Source organism: Podarcis raffonei, chromosome 3, assembly GCF_027172205.1.
Source record: "Podarcis raffonei isolate rPodRaf1 chromosome 3, rPodRaf1.pri, whole genome shotgun sequence".
NCBI lineage: Eukaryota > Metazoa > Chordata > Lepidosauria > Squamata > Lacertidae > Podarcis > Podarcis raffonei.
The window spans coordinates 23894834-23917482 of NC_070604.1; the positions used below are offsets into that span (position 1 = coordinate 23894834).

Sequence of the window (22649 nt, forward strand, 5' to 3'; positions counted from 1 at the left end):
GGCTGTCCCATGACCCCCGCCACACAAAACAGATGAAATGTATTATTCATGTAGTTATCAAAAACAATATTTTTTTAAGAGGGGAAATCAAAACGCTAATGCCCATAACTAAATGCTGAATAGTTACAGAAGCATCTACATAATGACTGTAGATACCATATAGACTGCTGCTAAGTTCAGGCATTAACTCAAACCCAGACTGTTCATCAATCCTCTTATATCTCTAGAAACAATAAGTTCACCACTCTAAGACAAAAACTCAGCCACCCTTGCAGTTACGCCCAGGTTAATGTCAGATAGAGTCTGATATTTTCATTGTGCCGTGATGTTAGACCACTGAAAAAAGGGGATAGCACGTTTGTGTAGCTGGTTGGACAGTAGAAAAGAGTATGTTCTACACTGTCTGGCACATTCAAAAAACACCCACAATGTCTATCATTTCTGGGAATTTTTAAAAACAAAAGCTGAGGGGGGAAAGTTCAATTAGGCTAACATAAAGGCCCTGCGTTTCAACTGGAATTATTAATTTTGAGATATAAGTGACCCTGTTAACTGTTTTATTTAAACCATAGAACTTGGGGGAGCAAATTATATGTACAGCTTACTCGACATTTTGTTTTTCAATGTCCCTTAATCTGGTTTGAATATTGCGATAAATATATTGCTCACCTGAATTATACAAGAGTAATAATAATAATAATAATAATAATAATAATAATGTTACTATTTATACCCCACCCATCCGGCTGGGTTTCCCCAGCCACTCTGGGCAGCTTACAGCACTTTTTTTTTGTAAAACATTTTTTTGTAAAACAAATTTTCCCGATACAGGGTTGCCGTCTGATTTTCTACAGGCAGATGTTGGCTACCCCTGGTTTACAAGAAAGTGCAGCGACAACGCCTTAAAAGAGGGATGGGGAAGCTGTGGCCGTCTAGATGTTTATGAGGTATTTTTATACCACCTTTCTATGACTACACACAAGGCAGTGTAGAATTTTCAATTAATTACATATAATCTGATAGACCTAAAAAGGGGGAAAGGGATAGAAAGGGAAGTGAGAAAGATAAGGCAAGGTCAGGTGTGGTACCAATCATTACGTAATGTTAGACAACTGTTAAGGCAACCAAACTGAGTGGCCACTGAAGGAGAGCGTGGAACCAAACTGCGGTCAGCCCAACTAGGCCTTACGATTTCATTTCAGCAGATGGAGTGGCTGCTAATGGAGTGGCTGCTAATTCTGGGAGTGCAGGAGTCACATAGTAATTGGTCCCAGCCATTGTCTCATCTTTCTTTTGGATGCAACATGGTGGAATGGGTAGTAAGAGGCAGCTGGGCAAGGTTGTTGGACTCATCAGCCCCAGCCAGCCTGGCCAATGGTCAGGCATGATGTGTGTTGTAATTCAACAGCACCTACACTGTTACCATTTCAAACAATTGCAACATTCAGCTGCGGATCTGTTTTTCAGATACTCACTTATCAAATGTGATCTTTATAGAGTGCCCTTGCTTTGCCTCGATTACCCATTCACAGTTTAACGAGTCTTTGTAGTAACCTGGCCATCCTGGTGGCAAGATAACGCCACTAGATGCTGTCAGGTGGCCACCGCAAGGTGCTGGAAGAGAAACAGAAAGATACAATCAAATTGGTAATCCCAACTGAGAAATGCTATAAATCACATTGCGTCAAATTGCTCAACTGCAACTTCCAGCATGCCTTATCACAACCAGAAAGTGCAGAATATCCCTCAGTGTTGAACACACAAGGCACTCTTAAGTGTTAATTCTGACGCTCTGTACTTTCACTTAACCACTCCATATTCCTGCTTGTGGTTGCACCGATTCACCTGCTCCATATATTGGCTAAGCTGCCTGGTGTTATAAATTTGTTGTGCCCTGGCAAGCCCTGTCTCTCCCCCGCCCTCTCTGTACCATAAAGGGTAAAGGTAAAGGTACGCCTGCCCGTACGGGCCAGTCTTGACAGACTCTAGGGTTGTGCGCTCATCTCACTCTAGAGGCCGGGAGCCAGCACCGTCCGAAGACACTTCCGGGTCACGTGGCCAGCGTGACGAAGCTGCTCTGGCGAGCCAGCACCAGCGCAGCACACGGAAACGCCGTTTACCTTCCCGCTATAAAGTGGTACCTATTTATCTACTTGCACTTTTAAGGGTGCTTTCGAACTGCTAGGTGTGCAGGAGCTGGGACCGAACGACGGGAGCTCACCCCGCCACGGGGATTCAAACCGCCAACCATGCGATCAGCAAGTCCTAGGCGCTGAGGTTTTACCCACAGCGCCACCCGCGTCCCTTCTCTGTACCATAATGAAGGCAAAATGTTGTTCTATTATTGCACATCTAGTATAAATGGCAGCTGTTGGCCTAGCAGCACCAATACAATATTGGCTGGGATACCAGCACAGAGTCTTAAAACAATTAGGTCATAAGCACACCTTAAAGCACATGGCTTCCCCCAAAGAATCCTGGGAAGTATAGTTTACTCCTCAAAGAGCTTCGATTCCCAGCAGCCTTAGCAAACTACAGGTTCACAGGATTCTTTGAGGTAGCCATGTGAGGTAGCCAAGCAGATGTGACCTTAGTTGTCTGCATAGCAGCTGAGTGTGTGCAAGTGTGGTATAATGAATGTTAGACTAATAGCAGGAATATTTATGCTCAAATCCCTACTCAGGCATGAAATCTACTGGGCGACCTTAAGCCAATCAATCTTCCAGCCTAACCTAAGCCACTCATATGAAAATTTTGGTTTTGTGGAAAGGAGGAATAAAAATTTAACATATAACAAAGAAATTATGAAATCATACAATGAAATTTATATAATCCAGCACAAAATGCATTTTATGTAAATCCTGTGGCTTCTAAACCAGTCTTCTTGAGTGATCATTTTTTAACAGGCTGGGTGGCATTGCTATTTCTCTCACTGAAGTAGGCCATTGCTTCATAAATATTCCTATTTCATGTTAAATGCACTGCATGTAAGCTCGTAGGCAGATACACCAGCTGGTGTAAGTAAAAGAGCACCCAAATCCTATTACAGTTCACACTAGATGAAATCTGTTAAAGTTAGATTTATTAACACGGAGAATATTCAAAAGCAGATGTTAGGCCACTCAATCTATTTGTTAATTGCCACCCATATTCAGCATGCCAAATAGCAGAAGAGGAGAGGTTGTATAGTTGGGAGGCGAAAGGCAAAATTTCCCAGTGTTGCTTTTGATTTCATGACTTAAATCAGCCAAATAATCACAGAATCCTCTGGACATGAACCTACATCTTAGCTGCATGTCAAGGTTAGCCAATGTTGAGCCCTTCAGATGTTGTTGGACGCCAAGTCCCACCATTCCTGACAACTGCGCATGCTGGCTGGGACTGGTGCATGTCCAACATCTGGAGGGCACCATTTTTGTTGTCCCTGCTGTATATCAAGTCATTTATTAAAATAGCGATCCTATGCATGCTTACTCAGAACTGTATTCAACAAGACAAACATCATTATGATTGCAGCCTAACCCACTTTTATCTCTAGATACAATTTGTGAGAGTCTATAGAAAACTAAAGCATTGCTGCCTTTAACATTTGTGTATGCATGCACACACACATCAACAGTAATTAATATTCTCTAACTCCACATATTGTCATTGATGCTCCTATGGATGACAAAGGAGGGCTGTGGTTCTTCTTGTGGGAAGTCAATGTTGTGCTCAGTTTTTTCCAAGTACAATGGCCCAAACATTTCTAGGCCAAGCAGATAAGTCTAGATATTCCAGGGATTTCCATCAACTACTGATCACCATGCAGCAAACAACAAATAACATACCAATTGCTTACATTTAATATTATGGTTTTCTTGCTCAAATACTAAGATCCGAGACAATTCTAGAGTTAAGATATTGTGTCCCCCTCTTGGTGGATGCCTGTCATTTCTCTCTCTCTTTCTCTCTCTGAGTTTTATACTGAGTCTTTGATTTTTTATTTTATTGCTGTCTGTATTGCCTTAATATAAACAGTATACATAATATCTAAAGAAAATCAGTATGTGCATTCTAGAGCACGGTCAAATCCTTACCTTCACATCTCGGAACAGTTGAACTCCACACAACATTTCCATCCTGCATAACACAAGTTATGGTCTCTGAGCCCTGGGTTTTCACAAAGCCATCGTCGCAATGAAAAGAAACAGAACTTCCTAGAAGGAATCTGTCTCCAAAGCGCTTTCCGTTTATGGGGATTCCTGGATCATGACACTCATTCTGACCAAATGCTGAGCGCCAAAGGAAAGAAAAAGTGAAGCCAATTAATTAATTGGTTGTAAGTATATTTGGATGCATGATTCAAAACAAGACAACTAGTCTCCTTAACTGACCTATCTTTGGGCTTACATGATTCTTTAGTGATTATCTGACTACCTGCAGTCAACCATGTTCAAAATGTATGAGCATTTTGATTTTTTCAGTGGTGACATATGTTTTTGAGCCAAACAGAACTACTGAGATCAGTATTAACTTTGTTTCTAAATATCCCAGCTCAGCTAGAGAGTATGCATGTGGGGAAATGCTTAATTCCATCATGCATTTTAATTTTTAATTTAATTTCTTTTTCATGTGCACATTACAAAAAAAAAATTACAACCCCAAAATTAACATGCAGTGATTAGTAATGATAGCTTTGGACACCTTTATGTTCAAAGGGATTATACCTCTGCATACAAGCTGCTAGAGGGTGAACAGCAAAAAAGCAGTAACCTACACACAGTTCTTCTGAATTTTCTGAAAACATCTGCCTGGACACAAGACTCAGACTAGATAAAACAGATAGCTGCTGTTGACTCCAACCATCTCTGATTACTAGCAGTGCGGGCTGGGGCTAATGGAATCATAAAATTGTAGAGATGGAAGGGTCATCTTGTCCAACCTCTTGCAACGCAGGACTCTTTTGCCCAACGTGGGGCTTGAACCCACAACTCGGAGATTAAGAGTCTCACGCTCTACCACCTGAGCTATCTGACCATCAACATCTGGAAGTCCAGTTTCCCTATCCTGATTTAAACTAACAAATGCTTAATGATATTTCTGAAAGACATTGTGCAGTCAAAGTCAAGTGCTTTTAAAGCCCTAATTATTTTGTTGGGTTTGTTAAGCATGTACTTCAGCTCTCTGAAGCCTAGCTCTTAAAAGTGCTTATTCTTAGCCGCATAATGTCCATTGTGTTTAGTATACAACTCAGAGAATGCACACTTACTCGTATACGATATATTGAATCCTCTTCCTGTAGTGGAATGATCTGACTGAAATTCAAGACGTACTATGTGCCCATTGCTAGCTATCTGGGAAGGCACATCATTGCCAGAAAAAGTACCAAGCGCTGGTAAGTCAGAAATCCCATCATCCTTCACTGTCAGGTAATCAAACTGAGGCTCTACATCAAAGTCATTGAAAATAAGATGTATTCTGCTTCCTGGTTCTGAAATTATCAACCATACACAATTCATGTTGTTTCCATACTCCTCAGGGTAGTTTGGTGAAAGTATAATTCCTGAAGGTGTTGTGAAGTTGAAGAAACATGAGACTATTAAAAAAGAGAAAATGAAACACTTTGAACGATGCATGTGTTAAAAATACAAATTCTAAAAGGCATCATGTCTAGGCTATACTTCCTGGAAAAATGAAATGTTTTCCATTGTTGTGGGGAAAAGTCCCACCTAAAAAACAAAGCCTGCAGTTGTGACTTTGCTGCCACATTTTCGTTTGGGGGGGTCTTTTTTTTAAAAAACAAAACAAAACTGGGAGGAGAGGGCACCTTATTAGGTCCAAACAGCAATATAAAATTTTTGTACTCTCTCTCTCTCTCTCTCTATATATATATATACACATACATACACACACACACACACACACACACACATATGCATACACACACACACACACACATATATATATACAAACATATATATAGTGATATATATATATATATATATATATATATATATATATATACACACATATATACACACACACACACTCTCTCTCTCTCTCTATATATATATATAGTGTGTGTGTGTGTGTATGCGTGTGTGTGTATATATATATGTGTGTGTGTGTGTGTGTGTGTGTGTGTGTATGTCATTTTGTTTGTTAAATACCTTCCACATGACAAACACAGTGATAGAACTTATTTATCTTCAGTGGTAAGCTTTTTTCAAGGACCTCTTTCTAACAGAGATTAATTCAAGGACTAGCAGTAAGGAATGGATATGGTCACTACAAGCTGCTTGAAAAACTCCCTGTGTTCCATTTGTATTTCACTCTTAGAAGAAGCAAAGAAGAAGAAAATGTGGTGGCAGCTACTGCTGAGAAAACTGACATCTTGCTGCTGCTCACCAGGAGGTAGAAAGGGAGGGTGAGGCAGCAGTGAGGTCAGTACAGTGCAAACAGACTGACGAAGTAAATCAGATATGTCCGCAGGTGCATATGCACTGTGCTGGCCTCACCACCATCTCAATCCTTTTCCTCCTGGTAAGCAGCAGATATGCAGCAGATGGAAGGTCAGGCGACTGCTGACCACTCCTAGTTCCACACAAGTTAACGTAGTGATATATTGGCTAAGATCCTTGGACCAAACAGATTTGTAAGGTAGACATTACTAAGGAAAATAGCAGTGTTCTACTTAGTAATGTTTGCCTTGCATGACTGTTTATAGATTCCTTGGTTATGTGATATATTTAATAAAATCTTCAATGAATTTTTTTAGGTGAAATCAACAAAATCTTACTCAGAATAGACACTTTCAAATTAATGGACAAGTTATTTAAGTTGATTTATTTCAGTGGGACTACTCTGAGTACAACTAACATTTAACATCACCCATTTTAATTAATGTACTGCTGAGGGCATTTGCTCCCTGTTAATAAACTGTGAGCAAACATGATAGAAGGATGCTGGTCAGCAAAGCACTCTGTATCTTTTAAAGAGAATAGCAAAGGAGAAAACTCAAAGGTAGCAAAACTTTGTTTGTTTGTTTGCTTATAAAGTATAAATCAGCTATTCTATTCACTTCTCAAAATAGCATGAAATGAAAATCCATTGTCTTCTAGTACTCTTTTGATAAATTTCTACTCTAACATTATCTGACTGCCAAATTCTCAGTAACAAGAAAAGGAAGTCTGATTTAGGATTGCACCTTATTATACTGCTAAGAATAGAAGACAACTCATGAAACATACTGAATGCACTGTAATCCAGAGGTAACAGGAATAAAGATTTGTTATAAAAATGCATCATAGCATATAGTTCTCACCTTTTGCAGCTGGTTATAAAAAACTACAGTATTCCTAAATTAATTAATACTCTATGCAACTTCAATAAGTTCATTATGACTATTTTGCAATATTGTCCACTCTAAATACATGTTCTATAGGGCATGGTCAATTCCTTTAGGCATGTTTTAATTAAGAAAATATTATATTGAAAGCACTAGAATATATATGAAAGAGGTCAGGTATAGTAAAATAGAACTAAGTGATAGAATCAGAGAACTGTAAAGTTGAAAGGAGTCCTGAGGGTCATCTTATCCAACCCCCCTACGCAGGAACCCTGCCCACAGCATCCCTGGGTGGGCTTGAACCACCAACCTTTTGGTTAACAGCCAGACACACTGACCCATCGTGCCACCTATGGTATGCTTCATGCTGTTTCTAAAGGTAATGGAAGGTCAAGAAAGAAAATGAATTGTAACTTACAAACACAACTGGGTTTATTGCCGGACCACTGGTTATTCTGTTGGCACGTTATCATTCTCTCTCCCACAAGTTCAAAGGCCGCTTGACATTCAAAAGTAAGTGTGTCTCCGTGTAGAAAACTATTGCCGGTCCTCTTCCCGTAGGACGGAATCCCAGGATCACCACAGCCGCCTTTCTCTATTTCTATAGAAATGGAGGTAAAACAACTGGCAGAATTAAAATTAGCACTCTGCATGCACACAGAGACACTTGTTTCACTAGTGATTACTTAACCATTACATTGTTGAATATTACTTTATTTTATGTACCGTATTTTTCGTTCTATAGGACGCATATTTTCCCCTCCAAAAATTAAGGGGAAATGTGTGTGCGTCCTATAGAGCGAATGCAGGCTGCGCCGCTAAGCCCAAAGCCAGAACAGGAAGACGGAGCACTGCGGAGCGCTCCGTCTCGCTGTTCTAGCTTGGGGATGGCTGCGCGCACAGCCTCCCCAGGGCAGCGGGGTGTCTTTACCCCGCTGTCCTGCAGAAGCTAGCAAGGCTGTTCCCAAGCCAGAACAGCGAGACGGAGGGCTCCGTCTCGCTGCTCTAGCTTGGGGACGGCTGCGCGCACAGCCTCCCCAGGGCAGCGGAGTGTCTTCACCCCGCTGTCCTGCAGAAGCTAGCAAGGCTGTTCCCAAGCCAGAACAGCGAGATGGAGGGCTCCGTCTCGCTGCTCTAGCTTGGGGATGGTTGCATGCACAGCCTCTCCAGGGCAGCGGGGTGCCTTCACCCCGCTGTCCTACAGAGGCTAGCAAGGCTGTTCCCAAGCCAGAACAGCGAGGCGGAGGGCTCCGTCTCGCTGCTCTAGCTTGGGGATGGCTGCGCGCAAAGCCTCTCCAGGGCAGCGGGGTGCCTTCACCCTGCTGTCCTGCAGAGGCTAGCAAGGCTGTTCCCAAGCCAGAACAGCGAGGCGGAGGGCTCCGTCTCGCTGCTCTAGCTTGGGGATGGCTGCGCGCAAAGCCTCTCCAGGGCAGCGGGGTGCCTTCACCCTGCTGTCCTGCAGAGGCTAGCAAGGCTGTTCCCAAGCCAGAACAGCGAGGCGGAGGGCTCCGTCTCGCTGCTCTAGCTTGGGGATGGCTGCACGCAAAGCCTCTCCAGGGCAGCGGGGTGCCTTCACCCTGCTGTCCTGCAGAAGCTAGCAAGGCTGTTCCCAAGCCAGAACAGCAAGACGGAGGGCTCCGTCTCGCTGCTCTAGCTTGGGGATGGCTGCACGCAAAGCCTCTCCAGGGCAGCGGGGTGCCTTCACCCTGCTGTCCTGCAGAAGCTAGCAAGGCTGTTCCCAAGCCAGAACAGCGAGACGGAGGGCTCCGTCTTGCTGCTCTAGCTTGGGGATGGCTGCGCCCAAAGCCTCTCCAGGGCAGCGGGGTGCCTTCACCCTGCTGTCCTGCAGAGGCTAGCAAGGCTGTTCCCAAGCCAGTACAGAGAGGCGGAGGGCTCCGTCTTGCTGCTCTAGCTTGGGGACGGCTGCGCGCACAGCCTCTCCAGGGCAGCGGGGTGCCTTCACCCTGCTGTCCTGCAGAGGCTAGCAAGGCTGTTCCCAAGCCAGAACAGCGAGACAGAGGACTCCGTCTTGCTGCTCTAGCTTGGGGATGACTGCGCGCAAAGCTTCTTCAGGGCAGCGGGGCGCTGCGCTCCAAAGGCTTCAGGGATCTTTGAGGCTGGTGGTGAGGGAAAGCAGCGCTTCCCCCCACCGCCAGCCCCACAAGCTCTGGTGAATGTACCTTGAACTCACCTTGTTTTAGAGCGGGAGAACAAGAATTCCCCCCCCCGTTCTCCCCCTCCTATGGTCCGGTGCATCCAATGGAGCGAAAAATACAGTAAGTCCTTCCATTTTAAAGTTATGTTTTATTATGATGTTCTGTATCAGATCAGATTATAAGGTTATGTTCATTGTTGTGTATTTTGTTGCTCTAAACTGCCTTGTGCATAGAAATTTAGAGAGGCACTACACAAATTAAAAGTAAAAGTAAAATGAAAATGAAATGAAATGGGTTTGGGGGGGGAAATGAAATAAAATACTGTGTCTGGTTCTGTCAGTGTTTGTAAAAAACAAAAAAAAGAAGGAAAGGGTTCTGACCTCCCTTAGTCTCTTCAGCCTGGTCCTCAGACCCTTGTCTGCATAAAAGAGTCCATGAGAATATCCTTGCAGAGTTTTATTCTTAAAAGTCTTTGTGCAAAACACGACTGAATAACTATACACACCAGCACTAACCAACCAACCCAACCTCCAGACACCAGCCTCAGCAAACTAACATTTCTCACTCTATATATACAACTTGGTACAGACCGCTGAGTCGTGCTGACCCAGCTTTATTCGCATTAAAGAAACAGCGGCCATTTTACCCGTGACAGGTTCTTGGTACCATATTTTAAGAAAGGTAAAGGCACTGGGAATAGGTTCGGAAGAGAGCAATGAAGATGGGTCAGGGATGTGGAAAACAAGTTCTGTGAGGAAAAGTTGAAGAACTGGGTATGTTATGCCCAGAGAAGAAAAGACTGGTGGGGAATATCATGCCTTATACTGAGTAAGACCCTTGGTCAACTTAGCTCAGTTTTGGCTACACTGACTAGCACAGCTCTCCAGGATTCAAGCAGAGGTCTTTCTCAGCCCTATCCAGAGATGACAGGCATTGAACCTTGGCCTAACACATTCAAATCAGAAGCTCTACAACTGAACCACAACCCTTTCCCAGAATACAGCACTCTTCTAATGCTATGAGAGTCAAGAGGGAGGACTAGATCTGATGAGCTTGTTGGACAGGAGAAACTTCTGAAGGGTAAGAGCAGTTTGACGATGGAACAAATTAAGTTCCTCCTGAGCTTGTCTAATGTAGACTTTATATGAATACTACATCTAAGCATAAAACACTGTTTGAAATAACAGCAACAATGATAACCGTTTCTGTTGTTTTGCTAACCTACTTATACTGGCAATACAAACTTCATCCCCTCTAGGATTATTTTTTGTACTCATTCAATCTCAAACTTCTTTTGATCTAAGTGATTAGAACTGCAGGAACTTTCTGAAGTTTGAGAATGCACTATGAAGTTCTTCAGCTCGGATTTAACATCAGCTTCCTCTGGTTTGCCAATAATATTAACATAAATCCTATTCAATTGTTTCCTGCTTTCATGTACTCTGTTTGGCGGTTCAGGCAAAAATACCTTTTTATCTTGTTTGTAAACCAGCAATATTTACCATCTTTGGGGACTTATTATCTTCTCAGTGTAAATAGAATGACAAGATTAAACTCCCCCACAAACTGGGATGAGATGATCATACACTTCTGAATTTAATCAAAGTCTTTCTGTGCCACAGCTTTCTTCCTTCAAGGGAAGAACTGTGGCAGTTTTGAAGAAATATACGTATGATACAAATAACAAAAAATACAAGAAATTCTATGCATATTGGGCATTAGATTCGAAGAATAGGGAATTCTAGGTTAAAGGTTTTCATGCTTTTCTAAGGTGTAAAAACATATGGGAGACAGAAATAGTACACCTATAACAAGCTGTTACAATAGAATAAAAATTTAATACATTTTGGACCAATAATCCACAGTTTCCATTTAAACCACTACAATTATGAGTATGACAAAATGACTGAAGAAATAATCACCCATCTGATCATGCATAATTGGGAGGCAGGGAGCAGAACGGCAACTGAAGACCTGGCCATGGATATGTGTTTGGATGGAGGTGTGAAAGAGGGCATAGAAGCTGCATAAGACTATGTCTTCAGGATCATGAACGAAATAAGCAAGACCTGTGATCATACAGAAAATGTGGGAATGGGACCAGCTCATCTTTGTAACGTGAAATGGCTACAGTGTCACAGGGCACCCAATTTTTCAGATCTCTAAAGTAAATGAGGGGCAGGAATGACAGGTGTTAGTCAAATCTCCCAATCTACAGCCTGCATTGAACTGCTTCTACTCTGGTTGTTTGCACAAGAGTCAGTACTTTATGCACATGCAGAACTATTCATTTATCTTGTGAATACATTGTGCAAACCCCTAACCTCAAGCTATCGCAGGATTAAGAAATGTAGCCACTGCTAAGCAGCTGTGTTTTAGATGCTACCAAGAAGCTTCCTTCCATATATGAATTGCTCTAGTTGTATTAGGGGCACCAGAAGAAAAAAAAGTGTAAAAAGCAACTGAACAACAATTGATGGAGAGGGTGAATCTGTGGTTATTCCAATTACACAGCATCAATACTAATTGCAGTTCAACACATAAACAGTGAAGAGAAAGCCTATTAAAGTATACGATCAACACAGAAACAACAAAGAGTTTTATGGTACTTTAAAGGCTAACAAATTTATCATAGAACAAGTTTTCCTGGACTAGAATCCAATTCATCAGAAGCTTGTTGGCATGAAGGGAGAAAAAGCCTGCAAAAGGTGGAGTTAACTGGCAATGAAATGCAAGAAGTAGCTTGTAACAATTCAATTAAGAGTTTAAATATATGCAAAACAAGTATAGTGGCCATTAATAACAGCAGCAATTGGTTCCAACACAATCATCTTAGCATTACTAATAAATTCACATCTGTACTGTAGTGGATTTTTTTTAATATAGACTGATAACTCTTGTCATTAGTTATTATTTACCCACTACACACTAGAGTTTCCCTGTGAAATTCCTCTGTTGGAGAATGGCAACTTGCCACTGACACTGCCATTCAGAAATGGCAAATTGCCAAGACTGCCATTCTGCAACAGAATGGCTGTTGTTCTTGCTGAATCTGAATTAACAGGACCACCCTCCCGGAAGGTGATCGACACAGTGGTGTTTGTCAAAAACCAAAAGCAGTGGCGTAGCGTGGGTTGTCAGCACCTGGGGCAAGGCAAGTAATTTGTGCCCCCTAACCCATGGATTTGCGCCCCCTAACCCGTGGATTTGCGCCCCCTAACCCTAACCCCCAGATGTTGCGCCCGGTGCGGCCGGCTCCCCCTGCACCCCCCACGCTACACCACTGACCAAAAGAAAGTAGTTAATAAGATACTTGAAAGCTTAAGTGTTATAGGAAGAATATATCTGTTATTTTAGCTTTCCTTTTATGTTTCTCTGAACAATGTAAAGTACTGCAATTCCATAAATGCATGGTATGTGTCTACCGAAGTGAAATGTTACAGCTACTCATCTCCCTCCTATCACTTAGAGAATATGAGAGTACCATTTTTCATGCTCAGTTTTAGCTCTGTCCAAATTATTTATAAGCACCACTGGAGTTCACAATTTCATTTTTAGCTCTGTAAAGGAACACAAGAAATCTAATAAACCAGGCATTGGAGAGCACTTCTCATTGTGACAACTACCTTCAAGATGCTAATCAGGCATAAAGAATGAGGTTGCATTTATCTGGGAGAATGTATGATTTTCCTACTAGGCAACTATAACAAGGTAAAGGTAAAGGATGCCTGGACGGTTAGTCCAGTAAAAGGTGACTTTGGGGTTGTGGTGCTCATCTCGCTTTCGTGCCGAGGGAGCCGGCGTTTGTCCACAGACAGCTTTCTGGGTCATATGGCCAGCAAGACTAAACTGCTTCTGGTGCAACAGAACACCATGATGGAAGCCAGAGCGCATGGAAACACTGTTTACCTTCCCTGCTGCAGCAGTACCTATTTATCTACTTGCACTGGTGTGCTTTCGAACGGCTAGATTGGCAGGAGCTGAGACAGAGCAATGGAAGCTCACCCCATCATGGGGATTCAAACCGCTGACCCTCTGATCAGCAAGCCCAAGAAGCTCAGTGATTTAGACCATAGCACCACCCGGATCCCGACTATAACAAGAGGATAAGGTGGTTGGGTGATTATTATGGGTACCTGACAGTGCCATTGTAAACCTCTGTGCCCCAAACTGGGTCTGGGAACACATTTATCCATGAACAGAGGACGTCTGTTAGAAATTGTGCCTTAAACAAAGACAGTAGGACCATTCTTAAAATTGGCCATGAACCTAAGAACATAAGAAGAGCCTAGCTGCTGGATCATGCCACTAGCCCATCAAGTCCAGCTTCCTGGTCTCACAGTAGCCATCCAGATTCCTGTGAGAAGCCAGAAAGCATGACATGAGCGCAACAACATTCTGCCCACCTGAGGTTCTCAGCAATTGCTATTCACCAGTCACGACGGCTATTACCTGTTGATGCTGAGTATCAATTCAAATCTTTCCATAGGACATATAATTTTGTCTAGCTCAAGCCCATCTATTATATGGCACGACAGCAGTGGAAAACTAAAGCTAAAGAGTCACAATCACATTATTAAAAACAAATACAGATTTAATAAAATTTGGAACCAAAAAGTCATAGCAGCAAGAACCATAACAAACGGCCTCGGCCCAGTATACCTGAAGGAGCGTCTCCACCCCCATCATTCAGCCCAAACACTGAGGTCCAGTGCCAAGGCCCTTCTGGCGGTTCCCTCCCTGCAAGAAGTGAGGTTACAGGGAACCAGGCAGAGGGTCTTCTTGGTGGTGGCGCCCGCCCTGTGGAATGCCCTCCCATCAGATGTCAAGGAAATAAAGAACTAGCTTACTTTTAGCAGACATCTGAAGACAGTCCAGTATAGGGAAGATTTAAATGTTTGTTGTCTTATCATGTTTTTAATATTCTGTTGGGAGCCGCCCAGAGTGGCTGGTATAAATTATTATTATTACTTTGTAATGTGCATGAACATGTTTTGTAACTTAAGAACTCCTTCCTTTCTGATTGTCAACTGATTAAGGAAAACAAGATTATTTAAGGCTCAGCCCATGCCTTAGAGGCTTCTAGATCCTAGAACTTTCCCAATCAACTTTGCAAATGATATTGTTAGTGACGTGCCAGGGCTTAAAAAACACATGGCCTCCTCCACCAGCACAGACTGACACTCACTGCTGTTGCTTCCACCCCTTCTCATGCAAGGGGCATGGCTTGCTCAGTTTACGCTGGTCATGTTGCTGGATAAATACAGTGGCTTAAATGCTTCTGGGAAGCTCTCAAGCTTTTCAGATGGACATTTCTGCCAGACTATACACAGTGTGAGGAGGCAACAATGAAACTGACAAATGTGCACTTTAACTGAAAACTGAAAGTGGGAGGCAGGTACTGGAAGGTCTCTTGAACCCAGAGATGCTTTCCAAAGGACATCAAGAAAGATCTGAAGTCCTTATCTCCAATCTCAATGCTTCAGTGCTTAACACTGAGATCTGAGATAAAAGATCCCTCTAATTGCTCTCCAGATCAAGAGAAAGCACTCTGCCTGCTCTTACGGATATCACTCTCTAAAGAACAAACAGATCAAGAGATAAAATGTGAGAGCTGGTAGCACAATTCCTTTAGCAGATGGTAGATGTGTAGCCATCACTTTCTAGATCCTCTCAGCCCTTTTCAGATTCAGATCTTAAAATCACTGAGTTAAGATAAATGAATTGAGTCTTCCCAGAATTCAACTGCAACACTTTTTTGCATCTATTCAGAATTTGCCTTCATTCTAAAAAACAAAACACTATTTTGAAGCAAATGTGATGTTTCTGTTCAATACATCTGTAAATGCTATTGACTCAAAAACTAAACTTATTTGTATCTATTCAGGAAAGTATCATACAGAGATTTAAAATTCCACATTTTCCTAAAACTGAATGCCTCTACTACAAGTTTCAGTGTCTTGGAGTGTGAAGTCCCTAATCTCTGCTCTCTCAAACTCACATGCATCATTTAGTACATTAGGATGACACAGTCTTTTCAATCATTTTCCCACACAGCAGGCCCTAATTTCACAAACATCCTGTTTATTGCAGTTCATTACCCTTCACATGTAGAAATCTTTACTCTATAACGTTCCATGAGCTCCTGGTTCCCAAAATGTCAGAAGTGGATATTTTAGGAAATCAATCTTTCTAGGAAACACCATTACGCTTGCCTAACAACCTTAAAAATGAGGGATATTTAAGGCAATAGAAACAGTGTTTAACTTCAGGCATGCTTCTATGTGCTAGCTAAAACATGCAAAACTAGGTACATTGGATATATTAGTAAATGCAACTGGACTTACAAGCTTTTTAAACAAGTCCCTTTGGTACGACCAGACAAGAACATAGATAAAATGTTTATATGTGCCTGTTGGTTAATAAGCTATTGCTTTTGCTTACTTTGTGTGAAGTTTTCCTACTGTCGATAATACATTCCTACTTTGTCTAATCAGTTCACTAATGGAATGAAAGAGCAGTGAAAAAAAGCACTGGTCTTCGGAATACACTATGCAACAGGTGGAAGAATTTTCATGACAAATCTGTTGCTTCTTATTTCCATATTCTAACTCATAAAATATTGACTACTAAAAACTGTTTTCTTTAGAAGCCTGCTTTCCTTCATAAATACATTTTCCAGAAATTATGTTAATTTACCACTGTCTAAGCAGCCATATGTTTGTTTCCTTAAATAAGTATTCTGAAAGAAAATACCCAGGCAGTGATGTACTTGCTAGTAACCCATTTCATTTAGTCAAATCATTTGGTGCTTCTCTCCTTGAGAGGCGGGCAACTAAAAGTAACACAATTTAGAAAATGAAAACAGGGAGGCAATATGGAAGGTGAACACATCACTTATTTGAAGCATCGTATTTGATTTTTATCATCAGAATGTAGGTGTCGCACATCAAAAAGCTTCAGACTGAAGGGCAAACTAATTTTTTCTTACTCTTCCTAATAAAAAGGACCATTATAATACAGAAATGTTATTGTAGAAATTGAATGTAATATTGTTCAAGTTAATTGAATAAGCAAACAGAAACAAACAGAAAAAATGCAGAAACTTAGCATCTAGATCAAAAGATTTTGCTAGAATTATTTTCAACCAATGTTAGGGGGAAAGGCTGTGTGTGTGTGTGTGTGTGTGTGTGTGTGTGTGTAGGAGAAAGTAAGTAGGTGCCAATGTAACAAAAATAATTTGAGATGTTTCCTTCTTTTTGTGGTGAGCTATTGGACTGACACCCCACTTACATCTTTACACAGAGCCATGGTAATCCTTTAATTGCATTTTCATTAATATTAAACCTGGTGTCCAGCAGAATAAAAATAAATTGCTTTGGTGTCAAGTAAACTGGCTGAAGTGATGTGTACAATTATTAATATTCTTTCATTATTCTTTTTTAGACAGTAGCAAAAAAATAGGTCACCAAGGCTGCAAGCCAAAGATCTTCAAGGAACTTAAAGCACCTGTGCAATTTGAGAGCTGAGGTGGGAAACCCCATCAAGCACCTTACAGTGTTGGGACAGCTATATGAATACTAGAACTTGTGTGAAAAAATCAGAACTTCTGGATCAGGTTAATTGGGTTTCACTTATACTATGTGAAACTTATCATAGCCCAGGCTTCAAACAGTGATTCAGAGTCCAGGGGTAGAGACACACTATGGGGGTTTAACAACCTCCAAACTGGAAACACCCTGGACAACAGTCCTGGGCTAGGACCTTCCATGGAGCCATTACCTTCACCCCAAACATGTTTTGATTTCCTCTCCATCTTCTGAAGGCAACACCTGGCTAGTCACAACTATGTGGAATTCAACATTTCAGGCACTAGGACTTCCCTTGAAGCATGTCCATCTAGTCCAAAAGGGTAGGTGCTGGGTTAGGGAGACTGGTTTTAAGGGCTCAGCTGGGCACCAGACCATGTTGGAGCAAGTTGTGTGCTTAGATCCATCCAAGTCAATTTGATCGAATCTGATCCTAGCTATTGGCGGCCTGTTTAATGACAGCCATCCCTATGACCACCTTTGGCTGGTTCTGCTGCACCCTCAAAACTCACTCACAGTCAGGGCAATATTGATAAGGAAAAAGACAATTCCCAAAAAGGTTGAAAGAAATATAAATACGTTCCATTTTTTTTAAAGGTAGCAAGCTGACCTAGCAACAAATTAAAAATATGAATGAATTTGTATTTACTCTTAACTGAATTATTATTTCCAATGCTAGCAACCAAAGTATATGTATTACATTGCTGTAAGAAACAAACAAAACTGGTTGATTATTTTTTTTAAATCAGACTGCATCTTATGCAAAATGCTTAGCATAATACATTGCACAGTACTTTCCTGCATAGCACTGAATGCATATTTTTATGATCACAGAATCAAGAATAGTATTATTTGAAGTAGTGCACATTATTACACCTTGTCCCCTTTGTCACTGTCTTTTCTTAAGTCCAGCTAAACACTGTATAGAAACTACCATGCTGCTATTACATTATGTTGCATTGAAAAACATTTGTCCAGGCATAGCCTATACATTAGCTATTACACAGTCAAAATTATTTCCAGGGCAGAGAGCAAACCCTGGTAGAGAAAGACATAATGAAATTCAGCTACAAGCTAAAACTAAACAAATAATTCTAAAATGACTATATATTTTTTTAAAAAAAAATCTTAATGGTTTAATTATCATAGCACTTTTAAAAATCATCCACAAAATGTTTTGCGAGTGCTAAAATAAGAGTACTTCTTGTCTGAAATAGGCACCACAATCTTAGATTTGTGGTATTATTTCTTAAATTACATACTAGGTTAAAAATAAAATATAATATTTCTCGTTAGCAACTCCTAAATAAGTCTTAAAAGCATCTTTCCAACTCTTCCTTCACTGCAAATTTAGCAGTGTATGGTTTTATCACAGTACAGTTAATCAGATACTGCTAGGCTGAGTTTTTTTGGGGTTTTTGGAAGACTTCAAACAACAGAATTCAGAAATGGTTGCATAATTTTGGGAAAGATTAGATGAAATTGCATTCTGATTGTTCTTATTAAAATCTGGGAAATTGACAAAGCTAAATATAATAAAACTCATTTCACTGTCAAACATGAGTTTGCCTGCAAATGTTGCAAATACGAGCCATCTTACTTGGAAGCATTCTTTAGCTATGTATCTAAAAATAGGCTTGCTTTTTTGCTACACGGCAGCCCAGCACGAAGGAAATCTACTTTAATTTACCCCCTGCTGCTACTTAAATAGCTATGGCAAATTATACAAAACATGATTTGTAGGAATACATTTTATCAACAGGTGCAATGGATTCAGAATTTGACAGCTCAAAAGGATTTTTATTGACAGAAGTGACTGAAATTCTACTGCATATTATTTGTTCATTCCCCCTGTAGGACAACATTGCATTTACATTGCACCTGAAGCAAGGGTGTTGGGGTTTTTTTTGTCATTCTTTGCAAGTGAAAAGAAAAAGAAAAAGAAGTTGTTGGATGCAATGCTTAGATACTTTGAAATTTATTTATTTATTCAATTTATTTATTTCTATGTGTGTGTTTTTTAAATTATACGCTGCCCTTCATCTAAAGATCACAGGGTAGTTTACAATATAAAAAACACAAAATGCATAAAATAATCAATCAATCCCTTCCCACAGTGACATTTAAAATGCCATGAATCATTTAATCAGCCAAAGGCCTGGTTGCATTGAAATATGTTTGCTTGGTTGCCTATAGATGTGTTACGGAGACGCCAGGCAAGCCTTCTTGGGGAGAGCATTCCACAAAAGGGCAGCCATTGCAGAAAAGGCCCGTTCTCATGTAGGAAGCACACAAAGAAAGGCCTCAGGTTATGGTTGCAGGGTCCAAGTTCGTTCACATGGGGAGAGGCGGTTCTTGAGGCATTGATATCCCATTATATCCCACCCTTTTTCTCTATGGAGCACAAGGTGGTTTGTATGGTCCCCTCCACCACTAATTTAATCCCCATAACAAGCTTGTGAGGAAGGTTAGGCTGAGAGTGTCTGACTGGTCCGACGTCACCCAGTGAACATCACAGTCATGTGGGGATTCAAATCCTTGTCTCCCAGGCCCTAGTCTAACACTCTAACCAATACGCCACACTGACCTTCCCATGTTCATGCAGCTTATGACCTAACAATGGTAAGCTTTTGAATCTACTGTAATCGTTCTTATATTACAATGAACAATAGGTAAAGGTAAAGGGACCCCTGACCATTAGGTCCAGTCATTACTGACTCTGGGGTTGCAACGCTCATCTCGCTTTATTGGCCAAGGGAGCCAGCGTACAGCTTCCGGGTCGTGTGGCCAACATGACTAAGCCGCTTCTGGCGAACCAGAGCAGCACACGGAAACGCTGTTTACCTTCCTGCTGGAGTGGTACGTGCTTTTGAACTGCTAGGTTGGCAGGAGCAGGGACCTAGCAATGGGAGCTCACCCCGTCGCGGGGATTCGAACCGCCGACCTTCTGATCAGCAAGTCTTAGGCTCTGTGGTTTAACCCACAGCGCCACCCGCGTCCCTACAATGAACAATAAAAACTTACAAATAACATGTCACATAAACAAGGATGTGAGGGACTCAGTCTGAGTAAGCAGGGAAGCCCAAGGCAGATCCTTCAATAATCCCTCCCTGAATACAAAATTCTTGCCATCGTCGATGCAGACATCATGTTTTGAAGATCCATGCAATAGTAGTGAACAGAGCCTTTCAGCTCTGAGAGGGACCTGGGCATCATGGTGGGCCCCCTCCTCTATCAGTGGGCCCTGATGGGCTTGCCTGGCTGTAGGGGCAGCACTCAAAGCAGTGCTCATCTAGCCATCCTTTTAATTTTCCACAATTCACCAGAACTGCACATTACTGAAAATATGTAAATAACTAAATTTAAGACTGGAAAAATAAGAAAGAGAGTTGATATGGACAGATCTTTCTATCCCTACTCTGCCTAGAAAAAGGCCTGTCTTGTCTCATCTGTTCCCAGGCTTTCTCCATTCCTACCTTAGTGCTCTGTACCGTAAGAAATATTTTGAATGTTCTTAATCTGTTGGAGGGGTTTGCTTTCCAAATTAGATAAGTAAACACCACTAATGAGCAACACAAACATTTTCCCTTTCAGGCTCACACACAACGGCATTGAAATATTGCTCTCATTACTTACTAATAAATCCTGTACCTGTTTTGTCTGACACGTTCTTAAGTACTTGGCTAAAAACTAAGGTAGAAGAACCAAAGCCATTTTTAATGTGAGCAGTGTATTAATTAGGAATATTTAACAAACTCCTTGGGAAGGCCCACCTTAGAAGCCCCCCAACACCAGAGTTGGGCTGAACTGCTACAATATGTCACCACATAAAGCCAGCCAGCCAATCAGCAGATGTGGAGCACTTCAAAGATAGCCATTTTGTTGTGGAAAAAAATCACAAAAAACTAAGATTAGCTCAAAGGTAGCTAAACTACACAAGAAAGCTGCTGCTAAAGCACGGTGCTTGTAGTATGGAGCTTTGTTAGCAAACTTTGCAAAGCTACAGCACTATGCCCCATGGGAGTTTCTGTTTCTAAAGAAATGTAGATTATCCCTTTGCTTTTCCTGAAAGGGCAAATTCTGCTTACCTTAAGGTTGAGGTGCAGTCTTATCAGACCATACACCTGGTAGCTACAGCTCCATATAAACAATTTCTTCATTCCTTTTTAGCAAGCAGATTCTTGGACTCAGTAAGATGGTCATATCATATTACACCATTTCCTACATACACTTTATGAACATTTCTGCTTCTAAAATCTGGGAAAATGAACTGGACAGTACAGCATTAATCCTGCATGATGCAAAGAAAACTGAAGCAAAAAAATATAGCACGTATGTTTCTTATCAACATACCCATATACAGTACATGTTTTCCACCAGCATATCCCCTGCAGCAGGGAGGGTATGGATTTGAATAATACAGAGAGGAGGGCTGATCACATGGGCCTTTCAATGGGAATAAGAATAAGGAATAAATGCTTTTGTGATTAACCGCAAAAGCACATAACCCCTTTTCCATAGACAGAACCCTCAAGGTTGCGGACTACATCTAAATGATGGAACCACGTGGAAAGAGCCAACTGTATAAATACTTACCAACTTGTGCCCTCGCATATGATTCACTCATAGAAAAGATGTTCCAGAGTTTCTGCAGGCCTGTCTTGAAATGTTAGGAATCTGACCAGAAGCGGCATGATGCAGCATTATCCAATTAAGATTTAGGGGTGCCAAATACTATCGCAATCAATCAGTAGAGAATGGACTAGGAACTTAGGAAGCTACGTTATACTCAGTCAGAGCTTTGGTTCATACTGCTCAGTCTACACCGATGTCCCCTCTAGCTATCCCTTATATTGCACATTGATGCTATCAGAGTTGTCACACACAATCTCATTTTCAATACTGTTTGCACTTGCAAGAGTTTTGGGGAAGTCACAACGCTTCGTTTCCAGTCAATGCATATCTTGTAACTTGTTCTTATCCCACAATTGTCTGCTTTCTTTTATCCCTTTTTTGTTGCAATATAGCTCCCAAAGGCAGCAATAATTTGGTAGTCTTTGCCAATCAAAAAGAGAAACTAATAAAGCAGAATAAACCCACCAATCAGCTAACTTTTTCCTCTCCTGCTACAGTCCTGGGCTAACTCTCTGAGAAAATGCCTGATCTCCTGCAATTTCCCACTTCATTGAGCAGGGTCCCATGACCTTCAAGACAGCCTTTTTGGGGCACTTGGGGACTGCCAGTGAAAAGATGGAGGAGGAAAGTCAGCTTCTAGCTACCTCTTTCTATAGAACAGAGGGTGCTTTTTTATGATCCATGGACAAACAAAGGATCACTCCTAACAGCAAAGTCGGGTGATTTGTGCCAACCGTATTGTACCCAAAATGGGGCACCTGAGAAACAAAAGGTACGTATTAGCATGCCCTGGGGAACCCAACGATGTATAAAAATACTGTTAAAGAAAGAGAGAAAGACACCTAAGGGGAAAGCCTTCATTCCGATGAAAACTGAGCTTGCTCAGGAGTAATGGAATGTACGGTAGTAGCAGTTTTAAAAGAAAAATGAATGAGGTGT

At 41.4% G+C, this 22649-nt stretch overlaps 1 protein-coding gene across 2 annotated transcripts in view; it reads right to left on the minus strand.

The window, feature by feature from the left end:
* CSMD1 (CUB and Sushi multiple domains 1) overlaps window positions 1-22649 on the minus strand; it is a 949519-nt gene that overhangs the window by 219185 nt on the left and 707685 nt on the right. For both annotated transcript variants that reach the window (XM_053380819.1, XM_053380818.1), the window contains exons 13-16: window positions 7749-7931; window positions 5252-5578; window positions 4080-4274; window positions 1476-1614 (exon numbers count right to left, since the gene is read on the minus strand). In XM_053380819.1, the coding sequence (XP_053236794.1) occupies window positions 1476-1614; window positions 4080-4274; window positions 5252-5578; window positions 7749-7931 (844 nt within the window). The remainder of the gene's footprint in view (window positions 1-1475; window positions 1615-4079; window positions 4275-5251; window positions 5579-7748; window positions 7932-22649) is intronic.